The 14,272-nt window shown below is 46.5% G+C and overlaps 1 protein-coding gene across 3 annotated transcripts in view; it reads right to left on the bottom strand.

Annotated features, from left to right (window-relative positions):
* GPATCH8 (G-patch domain containing 8) overlaps nucleotides 1-14,272 on the bottom strand; it is an 87,686-nt gene that overhangs the window by 45,121 nt on the left and 28,293 nt on the right. The window contains exon 1 of one of the 3 annotated variants that reach the window (XM_078866112.1): nucleotides 4,404-5,048. The exons of the other annotated variants lie outside the window; for them this stretch is intronic. Coding sequence (XP_078722238.1) covers nucleotides 4,404-4,514 — 111 coding nt within the window. The 5' untranslated portion in view covers nucleotides 4,515-5,048. Of the gene's footprint in view, nucleotides 1-4,403; nucleotides 5,049-14,272 lie in introns of those variants that run through there. 3 annotated transcript variants of the gene reach the window in all.

The following is a 14,272-nucleotide window of genomic DNA, read 5'->3' as shown; positions in this document are numbered from 1 at the left end:
TGTTAACTCAACAATACAAACAATATTCGTGGGAGGAACTAAACTTACCAAAAAAAACTCGCTGAGCTGCAAACGCTTCCTGTACTGGTGGCCGATATGAAAACGTCGCGAGTCTTCGCCATTTCCTCTCAACACGCTCCTGAGCGTCCGCCAACAGCTTGCCCCGATCACAGCCACAAAGGGAATTGCTTCTCACCTTGTCCTGCTGCACAAGATGTGATCTGTATCGCCCAAGTTGTAGACATTTTGTGGGAGAAAGCCGATAAGTGGAATCGTCCAGCACAGGGTTGCTGGATAAACGCGAGCACTGAACACTGCAGGTCAAGTGCCGCTTTACAGAGCAGTTTGCTCCACAAGAGATGTACAAAACACTGCTTCAACAGCTTCCATTTGACAATTATCAGGACACTATAGCTTACTCTGCGGCTGTGTATGTACAAATATGCCAACTAAAAGTATGGTTAAACCTTAATGTGAAACTATGGCAAGCTGACAAGAGAGCGCGGCAAGTGCAAAACATATTCCCGAAGATTCATTTATTTAATTATCAAGAGACCAGACTGCAATGTGCGTGCCCGCGCGCCTTTAACCAACATTTAATTGGTTTCGATGGGAGAGCAAAAAAACGCGAGAAAAGCGTCAAGGTGCACTCCGTATTCTTGATATTGTGGAACCCAGAAATATTGCACATGCATGGGAGGTGAATGGGGGGAGAGATGAATGGGCCGACGGAATAAATGACAACAAAAATAAATTAACCTGGTGCGGTGGGGAAAGCGGCCAATAAATTAGGTGCATCCTGTTTCGGGAGATGGGCAAGACAGCCAATTGCCAGCTGACTTGTGAAGATTACAACAATTAGTCCCCCATCTCTAGTGACTCAAGGCACCCCCGTGGCTCAGCCACGCTCCTGAGCGAGGCTTAAAGTAAAAGCTTGCAAACCCAAGGCAATTAATCAATCGGGGGAAACATGCTGGGTGCTGCGAATGAGCTGGCGCCGCGGAAGCCGAAATCCTATTCTGAATAAATTATTAACAACAGCATTTTACCTGCTGTCATACTTGGCGGATTATCCGGCAGTGTGGAAAGCTAAATATGACATTAATTAATCTTAGTGGAAAAAATAATGCGTGTGTAATAATTGGATCATGATCGAGACTTGTCAGCACAGCACATCACAAGGAAAATTCCTAACTATAATATTGTAACCATTCATTAAAACAAAACGTGTTTACTTTGTGTATTATAATTATGCTGCAGCAATGGAATAGAATCATGCAGAATGATCTTACAAACACATTTAAAACAGGTGAATTATTTTTAAATGTAAAAAAATTGTGGCGATAAGTCTTACAGATATTGTCACGAGTTTCCCAACTTGTAAATTTCTGTGAATTGCTTGGCAGAGACACACAAGCGGAACAAACGGAGAGACTTGGACGTGTTTTTTTTGTTATACATAATTGTTTTTTGCATTCAACAAGTCCGAGCAGCTGCAATAATACAAAATAAATTATCCTAAATGATCCTAACCTTCATACTGCACAACAGCCCACTGCGTGATTAACATCAACAGAAGCTGCCGCGCACACTTTTCAAGGGACGTGTAATTGCCGCTTCGCGGCACCGCGGCACACCGTGGCGCTTCTCACAACCAGAGCAGCAGGGCGTGTACGGTGATTCTCACCGGCTTCACCACGTCGCGGCTTGGCCGGAAATATTAACTTATTATCGCCAAGTAGACCGTTGCAACGATTACAACACGATTAGAAAAGGTTACACAGACACAGTATACACCTATACGGCAATGGTATGCGCGTGCAATATATGTTCATATGCTCATAGATCCATATATATTTTTAATAATTAGTATTAGAGCTTATATTTATGCCTTTCATGAAACATTATGGCTCTTTACATCGATGACAAGGGGGGTTGTGTAAGAAGTGGCGAAGTGAATCCAGGTGCCACCGAAATAAATACTAGTCGCAGGGTTAAATGCTTGTAAATATGTACCAATAACAATCTGCGGTCCTTTGTAAATCCGCCGCTGGATGAAGGACTCGCCACACCGTGTCGGTAATGGGGCTTGTTTGATCATACTTCACCACGCTGGTCAGTGCCGGATGGTGAAGGGGCGCAACGGTTCCAGGACCGGTTCAGATAGCACTCGCCACTGATGTCAGCCGTGACCGGGAACCGAACTCAGGTAAGCGGGGTTGGTAGCAGGTATGCGATTCTCCACATCACCGATCCCTTGCTCCTCTCTGTATGAAATACTTTCGGGTAAAACTGTTTCCACGTACTATGTAAGGCTTGGCAGAACACAATCGAGGGTATATGCTATCCGTGCCCATTCTATTAGCTCTATTACCCACGGATGTCCTGGGATAATACAGCCTTCAATCACCTTAATCTGCTCAACCACCAATCAAGTCAAACACGCGCCACAAAAAGATGACTGGATTTCTCTCAGACCCTAATTACAGTTATGTTTGATCAACTGTAAAATGAATTATTTAGCATTTTAAAGAATCCAATCATCGCGGGCGACAAATCCCAGCGAGTTGTCCACCAGCATGAGGCATTAACTTGTCGGGTTATGAAGTGTGAAGATTGCGATGCACCATTTGGCGACGTGTCTGATTTAAGAGCTCTCGAACGGGGGAAGCAGCAGCAGCTTAAGCACAGCTCCGTGAGCCCCCCCACCTCCCCTCTCCTCCTCTTCACAGCCTCGCGACGCACTGAGCAGCTCGCCCACCCGAGTCAGCACACAAACATTTTCATTTTCGGAAGGATGCTATATACAATGGGTTTTTTTCATCAATAACTTTTTTTCAGCTGGCACAGTATTTTGTTGTTGAAAAATCAGAATTTAATAAACAAAGCGTCTTAGCGGAGGATATTTGGCTGATGTTTTTTTTTATAATTTAAGAGACCATATTTGCAGTGAAAATTAGTCAATCGCTGCATCTATTCCAATGGATGTCCTTGTCCACTTTAGGCAAGGATGTAAACAGATGGGAATGCTTGAACAGTTGCAAGTTTCATTAAATAGGGTAACGTTTGTTTTAAGTGTCTGTCAATTTGACACTTATTTTCAAGCGCCCTGCCACCAATTGTAATGAACGATGTATATAATACCATCTCCAAAATCTACCACAGCATTTCATCTCATTGTTTGTAACACTCAACGTGGAAACAGTTGTTATTGGAGTAAGATTCACTTTTAAAAGCCGTCATTTGGAACAAATGATCAGCGGTCATTGCAATTTTCTCATGCGGATTTTTTTTTTTACATTTCGAAACAACAGCAAAAGCACAAAGACCCTTTAAAAGGAATGCCCTTATGTAATTAACGCAATGCTATGAATTTGGCCAAGCGCTAATGGCCAGTAATAAAAGATTGGGATTATCTTGGGCAGTCGCGATTCCGAACGCCTACGACACCGGTAACCGCATGGCCGTGCGCCGCAGCAGTCGCGCCTGTCGGTGCACGCCAGTGCAAAACGTGAATATAAACGAGCATCTCCTGCTTCCCGTCACGAGCGGTGGGGGCCATCACCTCCGCCGCTTTAATTACGTCGCGAGCGGAAACCGCGGGGCCTCCCCCCGCTGCAGGGCTCGCGTCACATGGGTGCTCGCGGGCGCCCGCGTTCGCTTCGCGCAGGCTTGATGTGCGCAACATCTCTCCGCTGTAAGCGGCAGAGGGGCCGCTGGCTCGTCCGGCACGGGCGATATTACGCGCGGCGCGCTTCGCCCGGTGCCCTGTGCCACGCGTGACATAGCCACGCGCAACACGGCCGCGGCGCTATAATTGCATCCCGTCGCTACACAACCGAGCGCAGAGATCGCGGGAGTCAGCACTACAGCCGTGGTACAAATGCCACTGCGAGGCCTCCCTTAATAATTCAACCCGGCTCCCTTTCATGCGACCGCGCAACAATGTCATTTTCAGGTGTCCTATTAAACACTTTCTGCATAAAGGCGATGCATTGCTCACCCGCGGTACATTTACCAAGGCGTTTGTTGGACTGCATGTGAACAAAGTGACAATGATAATACACCTTTGAACCCTGAGTCACGAGGTTTCCAATTAAAATGCAATCACCTGGAATCTCTGTCATCTGTTATGTCGACAACAATACCGGCGACGCATCATTTCACACCAACACCGCCCAAAGCAAAACCAGTTTCACCATTATAATGTATTTAGCATTCTTCGCAAGTAAAACATATGTTAAGCGCAATCGCAATTCAATTCGGTTTTCTTATGCGCTCTGTTATTTACTTAAATTAATATACTGCAGCAGGATTTTTCCTTCACTCTCGACAAGCATTTTGCATTTTGTTTTTAAAATGCTGGTAATTCATCCAAAAGTCATAATAAATGAGACACTCACCAAGGATGAGCTGCCATTTTTGCAGAGGGGTCCACGAAAAACCCCTTTGATGTTCCGAACATGTCCATTGCTGAGATGCGGAGAGCTGATCACAAGGTAGTAGCAAGCCATACAGGAAGTGGACGTCTTCCGAATGAAGACACGGCTCAGATTTGTACAAAGCACCAGGAGTAAAGAGGGTTGCCGTGCCGACAGTATTTAACGACTCGCGGGACCAAAGAGCGGCAGGGAAAATGAATCGCGCATCACACCCAAGTGAGTATCCAATCCTCTAGGAATTCAACGTCGCCACTCTTACGCTGGCCAAGCCTAAATGCGGCGCACGCATTCTTCTAAGCTACGTCTGGGCTAATCCGTCTCTCTCCTTCCCTCCCTCTTCTGCTCGTCCCTTCCTTCTTTCACACAGACCGTAGCTCGGCTGCAGCCGTCTTGCGTGGAGGTGTTAAATGTGGTAACCCTTCGGTGACGAGGCTGCCGGAGAGCCAATGGAGCGGCTGCGCTGGAGAAAGCTGCCGCTTGCCGCCAGTAGCGCGTAGCCGTTTGAGCCTCGGCACGCGTCCGGCGCTCCGCGCTCAGCGCTCGCGGTTAAACTGCAGCACGCCTCCCACAGCAACGGCTGTGCTGCGCAGGAATCCGCGTGCCTAGTGCTCGTAGCCCGGCGCAAGTTTGACGTAATGCTGCTAGGGAAAGTCATATGTCTCATCGCCCGACGACAGAATCTCTCTCTCTATGAGCGAAACGGATCCTCGGTTCGCCAGGCTTTCTTTTTGCAGCACTCTTGTCCCGAGGCTATTCAAAGGACCGAATCGGCAAAGCGCGCGTTGCCATTAAAAAGGCATTTGTTGCTGCTTTCAAATGACAAAAGCGTCCCGGGCGTGCGCGTCCATGGAGAATTTTGACTGCGCGTCGCTCATCAAAAAATCCAACGAAGGTGGAATTGATTTGGCTTGGTCGCAAGACAGCCAGCCACAAGGCAGTTGGAAGGGTGAGGACCGCACACCAGAGCCAAGGCGACCTAAGCTCCTGGGCACATCTGCGCAGAGGGCTCCTTCCACCCACACAGCCAGACGCTCGCCCAAGACAGAAACCTAACCTACGGAAACGAGGCTTCCGCGACGCCCGTCAGCATTTCAATTAGACGCAATTCATCGCAGACCCCGGCGGAGACAGCGGCCGGGGAAGAGGACGGTGGCGTTAACGGAGTGGGGCGATCGGGCACCTGCGGGTCGGCCGCCCGCTAATACCGGCGGAGTAAATTCTCATTACGGAGAGCAAACGTAAAAGCCGGGGGAAACGTGGCCGAGCGCGCCGGAGCCACGTGCAGGCACGCAGGCACACGTCAAGTGGGGACTAATGAAAAGGTGGGTGGGCGTTGGAGAGGGCCGCGTAGAGGAGCGAGCGGTGGAGGGGGGAGGGAGGAAGGGGAGGGAGCCTCTGGGCCGATGTGCTCTCCAATCGCACGGTCAGTCTCCAATAATGAGTCGCCTCCCAGCTCTCGGGAGGGATCGCCATGTTTACTTTTCTCTCGTTATCGTGGCTCTCAGCCCCATCAGTCGCACAATGCTTTTAGTCGATTGCTGCTTATTACACATCAATTTAAGGGAATAAAATTGTAAACACAAAAGGACAGTTCTGAGGCAGTGTGCATTTACGGGGGCGCCCGATACGCTCGGTTCAAAAGCCGATCGGTAAAGATAATAGGCAAATCAGTTTAAATACCGTTTCAATGATTATCCTATGGAAACTACCAGTCAGATAAGAAAAAAGATCGTATTAATTCTTCACATGCCTTAATGCAGAAGTCAATGCAATATTTAACATGTCCTTCCCCCGCGTCACCAAAATCCAGAAGTTAACATTCACTGCGAGCAGCTCAGACCATGCCCAATAAAGCGCTCATTTTATTCACGGTTCATTTGCTGGCTTTGTTCTTTAACTGGAATGCAATTACAAAAACCTTATTATCCTGTCAATCAGTCAAAGTCTGCAAAGACGAGACGCGGCTCTTAAAACGCGCACCATCTCACAAAGGCAAAGAATTATCTCCTTCACGACGACAGCCGTTGGCGACGGCCACGCTGCCGGTTCGACACCCCTCATCGTCAACCTCTGCCCAATGAGAGGTTGCTCCCCTTCTCCTCTGCTGTCCTCACTGTCTGGAACTGCCCCCCCACACCCCACCACCCTCTGATTGCATTGTTGACTCTCTCGCCTTATTTAAGTCCAGGGTCAAATCCTTCTGTTTTCCTCCACTCACGGCTGCCTCTCCCGACATGGTGCGTTCATTCTTGCCTTATATTGCATCGCCGTGTCATTTCATGTCCACCTCTTAACCTTGTATCCAGCACGAGACCTTCCACACTCCACAATCCAACAAAAATTACCTCTTTCAATAAATCCGACACGTGCATCTCCGCCCCCGCCTCCCACCCTGAAGTACAAGGGCCTGAGAAATGTTTGCATTTAGATGCTTTATAAATCCAAATTGCATTGTTGTGCAATGTCTCACTCTGATTCCTTATACATGCACGGCACGCAAAAATTACATGAGATATTTATCTGTCGAGCAAACCTTGCAATCTTGACATTGTAATCAAAAGAGAATTACCGTGTACCAGTTGAAAAGGAGACCCATTAATAGAGAAAATCTACAACAAACCTCGCCCAGCGTTGTTTATCAGTGCTCTGCTTTTGATTAACAAAAAATATCGCTCTTGTCCAAGCAATGCACACCCTTTCACAAGTCCATTCCCACATTGGGGATAATTTTCAAAGAGAAGCAAAAAAAAAAACCAAATTGAGTTTCTCGATGTGAATAATATCTGCAATCCGGTCACCACAAAGCCTGCCCCTCCCCACGCTCCAGCAACCGCCAACAATTCCACAGCAATTCAGCGGCAGTCGATGGAAATAAAAAAAACAATTACCATGGCAAATTAGCGTTAGTCAGGGGGGTAAAACAATCAGCAAGGTAATTTAACGATAGTTGGGAGGTAAAGCTATTACCATGGTAATTTGGGCAGTGGCTTCGGCTGGACCCAGGGCCGTGGTAATTTAGCGGCGGCACTCGAGGATAAAGAGAGGCCGCTGGCTGGCGTGGGGTCCTTGAGCTGCCCAGCGGCCGGCACAAGGACAAAGCTGGGGAGAGAGCGAGCGCACACCCCACCCCGGTGCAATGCACGGCGCCGGCGCCGCCACATCGCACGCCGAGAAGAGTGCCAATAAACTCTTCCTGGGAAGCGAGAGCCTCCCGGCAATCTGATACATTAAGTGACAGCATTGCTTTGCCACCGAGATCCGAGCATAAAAGTTTCTGAATCGATAAATCAACGGTGACAAATACGGTGACATGCTTGGGCAGGCTGTCCATCTACCTGCGAGGGTTCTTTTATGACGGCTTCTCATTAAAGCAGAGGGGGTGGCCACAAATGCCCAACAAATTTGTTTTGTTAGGTGCTGTGTCAACATTTCTTCCGAGTGACCAGCAGAATGAAAACTGCAGAGTTGGTCAACAACACAGTCAAGATCCCTTTATGGCGGAAGGAAATCTAATTTGACTACCCGTAATGCCCTTTGCTGAAACAACATTTTAAGAAGGGCACCGTAGGGTCAGCACATGAGTTATTCCATCAGCGATTGAGTGTCCTTAATTTAACCGAGTGAAAGCCCAACGCGCAAATCGAACCTTGGACCCCTCTCAAGCTGTTTCAGCGGACAGCGCTCTGACCGCTAGTCTGCGGGTCATCTATGCACACAGACACACACGGATGTTTCACAAAATCACCATCAATGCCAGCTCCTCCAGAAGACGACAGGTCAAATAATGACCAATGTCCTGAATCTATGTTAGGCTATTAAGTTGAATCAATGTTACTCATTTCTTTGTATTCATTTTACGCACCAGATGTAACCGGAATCTATGACACACGACTTTGCAGACACCCGGCTTGTGACTCAAACGAGATGATGAAATTTTGCTGCGCGTTCCAGTAATTGAATTGATATGAGGGATGCATAAACTAAGCGAACCGCTTATTAACAGAAATTGCTTTATTGGTTTTTTAAACATCTGTAGTTTCGTATTGAAACTATTAACAACCATGACATATTGAACGCAGACAAATTAACAAATAAACATTCAATATGAAGATTAAATACGTGGTCTTGGACAAGCTGCATAAACTTATACGCGAGTGTTGTTAAACGATAACTGAAACCCGGACACCGCTGTCAGATTCGATGACCGGTTCTGGAAATCAGGGACCGGATGTTCGCTTTCAATGGAACGCACCGATTGGCGTGCGCGCAAACGAACGAACAAACAGCATGGTGGTGGCCTCAGGTCACCGCATGGTTCATTCGGCATCGTTCCTGAGTTCAAAAGAAGGGACGCGCACGCGTGCACACAGCACCAATATAAACCAACACCACGCAACAATCACCATTTTCAAATATTGCTCTGCTTCACCATTCCATGTGGGTAACGGCTAATTTTCAAATTAAGCTATTGAACTGTAGAGTTTAGTATTCCCACCAGAGCCGTTTATTACCGGAGGGTTGTATAATTGCATCGATTGCGACCGAGAATGCAGTTCCCAACGCCGCATCGACTAAAAACAAAACGAATTCGTTACCGTCCAATAGTACTCGTTAGTAACGAAATTAGGCACCACAAACAAACATTCAAGCAACGACTGAAAGTAAACAAGCTCTCACGAGGCCACACAAATGCACGCAACCCCTGAAGATCATCGCCGAGAGATACTTAAATACATCGACCTACACAAAGCACTGCGAAGAGGCGGTGGTGCCTTCGGTAGGCCATCACTCAGCAGTGGACCGAACATGGCTAACGATAATTTGAAACATATCATTTACAGAAACTACAACTCTAAATTAGACACAATGGCATATGCGGTTCACCTCATGGGCATGGGGTGCTGAGAAGTTAACTACCACTCCTGGTATGCAGGAGGCCATGGGTTCGATAACAACCCTGACTCCTGTATATTTGGAGTTTGCATGTTCTCTCTGGTCGTGTGGATATTTCTCCAGGTCCTCCGGTTTTTCCCTCCACATTTCGAGACATGGGTTTCGAGTATTTGGCTGCTATAAATTTCCACGTGACAAACCACTTTGTTGAGCTATCATTTGTGGCAGCCAGATCGCTTCTGAAAAAGAGCTATATAGCTCAGTGGGCCTTACCTGGTAGTTTTTTATTTAGTTTAATAATTTATATGAACGATAACAAAAACAATAATTTTACAGCCTTTTGTCAATTCCACCTGAATGAAGGCCTCCGCACACCGTGTCAGCGCCAGGGGTTGTTTGACGGGACTTCAGCATGCTGGACAGTGCGGGTTGGTGATGGGAGGGTGGCCAGGACCTGTGCAGATATCACTCCGATATCAGCCACCGATTTAAGCAGCGGGCCGGCATCAGCCCTCCTGTATGCTGGGTTCACGGTGACGCACGCTATCCACTACAGCACAACTGCTTCCCCCCTCACATTATAGCACGAAGTATTATTCTGCTGTTTAACTGAACGTATACAAAGAATAACAGACCAATTAGAAATAACAAGGGGATTTGTTTACTGTCGCAGAGCGAAAGGAGAGATCGCAATTCCAGTTGCCTGCTCTCCTACAAGTGCGCATATGCTTTTGATAGCTACGTAGCGAATGAGACCAGTATTATAGGTACATGTGGACTGCTCTGTATGTGTACGCACGCACACGTGGAGAAGCTTGGCAATAAAAATCTGATAAAAAAATACAGAATTGCAGCACAGGTCTCGCACACGGTGCACTGCCAGGCATGTCCGATGCAGTTAATTGAACGATTGATGGTTTCTTGTACAATTTACATTAAAGGTATCAGCACACAGCATGAACCACTGCAAGGATGAACAACTGCGCACGGCACCGTAAGGCAGTTAAGAAAAATGAACCATGGATGTTATTTTTTTACGATTTACAATTGGGGTAGAATACGTTTAAGCAGGAGCTCCGTCGGTCTGTCTGTAGCAGGAGGGGCACACAATAATTCTCGTAAAGGTGATCCAATATAAATTAGGTTTTAGTATACATTTGTGTTGCTATTGAGGACTAAACGTGATTGAAAACCGGTCAAACAGATCAAAGTGTTGCTCAAAGCTCACTGATTAAAAACCGGCAAGACGTAGTTGAGCCTTTTCGACCAAGACGATGAAGTTCCATGCCATTTTGCGCGCATCGCCTCTCCGTGTCATTATTGCGCGATGTCATCTCGCGTCTTCACATCCCACGCGTGTGCCATCAACAAGTGCGGATCGTAAAGTATCCCTTTTATTCCAATTTAAATACCTCCCTCTGAGGACAACCGCATGTTGAAAAGCATTAATAGGATCGATACACGTTCATGCTTTTTCTTCCTCCTTTCATGAACTAGCCAGACCACGGCGTAAGTGGCTCACTTCGCAATTAGCGAGTCATTGCTGTGATTTCGCTCGCGAGGAACGGGCAAGCGTCTGCTCCCGTTCTTACTCACAGTAACAAGTTGAAATATCACACCATCGCTTCTCCCCAGGGGGACATAAAAGGCAACGGAGCATCAAACCAGCCACAGGCATCACACGCCACAGGCCCCACCGCTCGCCTGGAAGCACGATTGTTTAGGGTACACTGAAAAAACAATGACCCACAGTGGCCAAGACAAGCCTTTAACCGAATCAACCGACTTAAGGCTGATCTAGTGCCAAACACGGCGAAAGGAAAAGCACGTGCAACATTAGACCGACGTTTCCGCACGCCGATCGTTGTGTATCGTGCGGGCAATTTAATCATTCAGACGAAGACATCTCTTCACAGCAAAGCTTGTTTACTTTCCAAACTATTGACTTTGAACTAGTTGTATTCAAAAACCTTCAAGAGCATGGCACTAAACTCCTCAGTTGAGCTCGGCTGGGGTAGAGAGAATAGAAAATCCATTATTTTGAAGATACCTGCATAAGCTTTTAGCTCGGTCAAAGCTGCTTTCACTGAGCAGTGCTGCACAAGAGTTTGGGGGAGAAGCCATTTCCGTTGCAGTGGAAAAAATCTCATGGCTTCAGCGTAGAGCTTGTGGCGGGCAAATGAAGCTTGGCAAGAAAGGTTTAATCACTACCCTTTGCGATGAATTTTATTCCCTTCCCGCACACAGCCTTGACAAGACATTAAGTGACTTAGCCACCTCAGGACAATCGATGAGCTCAATGCGCCGTCTGGTCTGTGCTCAAACCGGCTGTGAATATGCGAAGCAAAGTGAGCGCACGGGAAATGATGTCGCGGTACTTTCCAAATTCACTCAATCTGTGTTCAGCTAATATCATCCCGCCGATACAATTTCCTTCCAAAGCTCTTCTCAACCCTTGTGAAAAAAAACCCCCTGCAACCTTCTCATGAATGTTGATCAATTTTGTGTGCAGCCAGCCATTTCCAAGCGACAGTATGTCAACGTTAAGAAAAAAAAATGCGTCTGTTCTTACAAATGTGGTGAATCGTATTATTCAAATCTCACAACATTTTTACATAAACCATCTTAATGAATTTCACCGAGTTCTGTGGATCAGAGAAACAAGCTGTGCATTTCGCATTTCCCGGTCCCCAAGGATTAAATTAATGAGCGTAAAGTGGCCGTGCCAAGTTAAGGCCAGCATCAGCTTCTCCGGTCAAGTGACCATCAAAATAGCTTCATGCAGTATTTATTTAATTACTTAATTGCTGCTTCTGCTGCTCCTATTAGCTTAAAAGCTGAATACCACAGGGACCGTTCGCAAAGAGGTGCAGCCCGACTGCTGCTTAACAAGGCGGCTATGCGCAAGCAAAAATAAACTGTCTTAAAATGACACGGTGTAAATATTCTGAATGATGGCTGTGCGCTGTGAAGGCTGTGTGATTTTTTTGGGGCGAAAATGCCCGCCACCACCATCACAGTGAATTGGCATCCCTTTCCAAGCAGGCAGATGGAAGGATGAACGCATTCATGGGCATTGGGGCAGCATGTGCACACATTTGAATCGTCACCGGCTCAGAGAGATAAAAAATTCTGACAAGTTAATCAAACTCTCTCTTTTCAAATCTGCTCTTACCACTGCTTTCCTAGAAAACAAAGGAACTCACCTAATTGGTTAAAACACATTTTATTGACAATTCCAGAGTATATTTGCAAAGAAACAATGGAATATGCCACCACAGCTGTCTGCAAATTTACAAGGAATGTTGTTGGTAGAAAAAGTTGTAGCGCCTGCCAATTAAACGCCCCACCGTCGACCAGCAAACTTGCAGCAACAACAAACATGCAAAGGGGAATCAACAAAACGACACGATGTCGAAATGTTGCTGGAACACAGCCTACAAAAGCCTTATATCCTGAGCAAGTAACCACACCATATTTACTTGTGTTCGGCCTGCGTGCCCCCCCACCCCCTATCTAACAGCATCAAAACAGGAACACCCAATTAGGAGGTAATGCCGGACACAGGAGGAACGCGCGTGGCATTGTGAGGTCACTGAACAATCGCCCCGTGGATAACCTTTTGAACCGTGGTCTGGTATCTGTTGCAGGTAATTTCTGAGATAAGGTGAAAACCTTTTGCCAAACCTTTTGAAGATACCTGCAGGCACTAAACTCATAACAAATAAACAAATATTATTTTTGCATTTCTTATTTTTATTTATTTACAAGGAACGGTCAGGAGGATTGCAACTGGATTGGCTCGGCAACCGATTTTCATGCTTCAAACCACATTGGCACGACGACAAAGAGGTTACCAAAGACAAAAGCATGAAAATAAGTGAGGACAGAAACAATGCACGGTTGGGTGCCTCACATTCCTTGGATTGTGACAAAATATATTAACATCGAGATTATTTATAGTTATCAACATTTGGTGGCTCTGGCAATACGAGAGAGTTGAAAGCAGAGATTAAATATGATAAGAGAGGAGTCTCACTCGTTGCCAGGTGTTGGCCCTTTGCAGCTGAATAAATTATCTTGAATTTCTTGTTCACCAGCAGTGCTTCAGCCCTGTGCGATATAGATTTATAATGTACATGCAAAACAAATCAACAATCTACATATTAGAAGCATTCTATCAGTTTGGAAGCAACCCACTGGATAGTTTTCAATAGCCAGGCAATGCGACGTCATGGTAAAAACCAATAAACCAGTGCCACAGAGTCCTACTCGTTGTCACATTGCAATAATAATGAGGATGCTAAAACACCTATTTAAATTTTTATCATACATTTTTTTAACTTAGATTTTTTTTTTAATCCTCATTTACAACCAGGGGCGAGATTACTCAAACATGTCACATTTTCAAAAATGACCTGGAGATCACCAAGCGGCTGGAACCCAAGGTCTAAAGCCATAACCCTGTCATTACCCAATGGCCCACAACTTCTGCATTGCTTGTTGCAAAGCTGCAAAGCTTTTGGCAGGCTTAACAATGCATGCTCTACCTGCATCAGAGACAAGGGATGGATTTCCATATGATAGTGTGAAGTTTTAGCATGCTACAAGAAAGACATGGCAGGGGGTGTTTTTTTTTTCAAGTAGGGACCAGGTTGTACATAATCCTCTCCTTGTGTGCATCATTAAAACCAGTAAAGTGGCCCTTGTTCGATTGTACAAGAAGCTGCAGGCATGCAGTCAAAGCCGTCTCTTCACCGGGCTGAGTGCCTTGTGAAAGCCTTCTCTCCACAACGGCAGGCGATGAAATGGTGCAAATGCGACCGCAATTGTGCCTCGGAGGCTTGCTCTCTCGGGTTTGACACCCTAACCAGCTTGCGGCGCCCTGGTCGTCGTTTGTGACCGGCGTGAGTCACCGGCGCGCCGTCTCCAGGCAA

The sequence above is a fragment of the Lampetra fluviatilis genome, chromosome 21, assembly GCF_964198595.1.
Source record: "Lampetra fluviatilis chromosome 21, kcLamFluv1.1, whole genome shotgun sequence".
In the NCBI taxonomy this organism is placed as follows: domain Eukaryota; kingdom Metazoa; phylum Chordata; class Hyperoartia; order Petromyzontiformes; family Petromyzontidae; genus Lampetra; species Lampetra fluviatilis.
The sequence above is the reverse complement of the archived record's forward strand: the minus strand, read 5'-3'. Positions and strand labels throughout refer to the sequence as shown.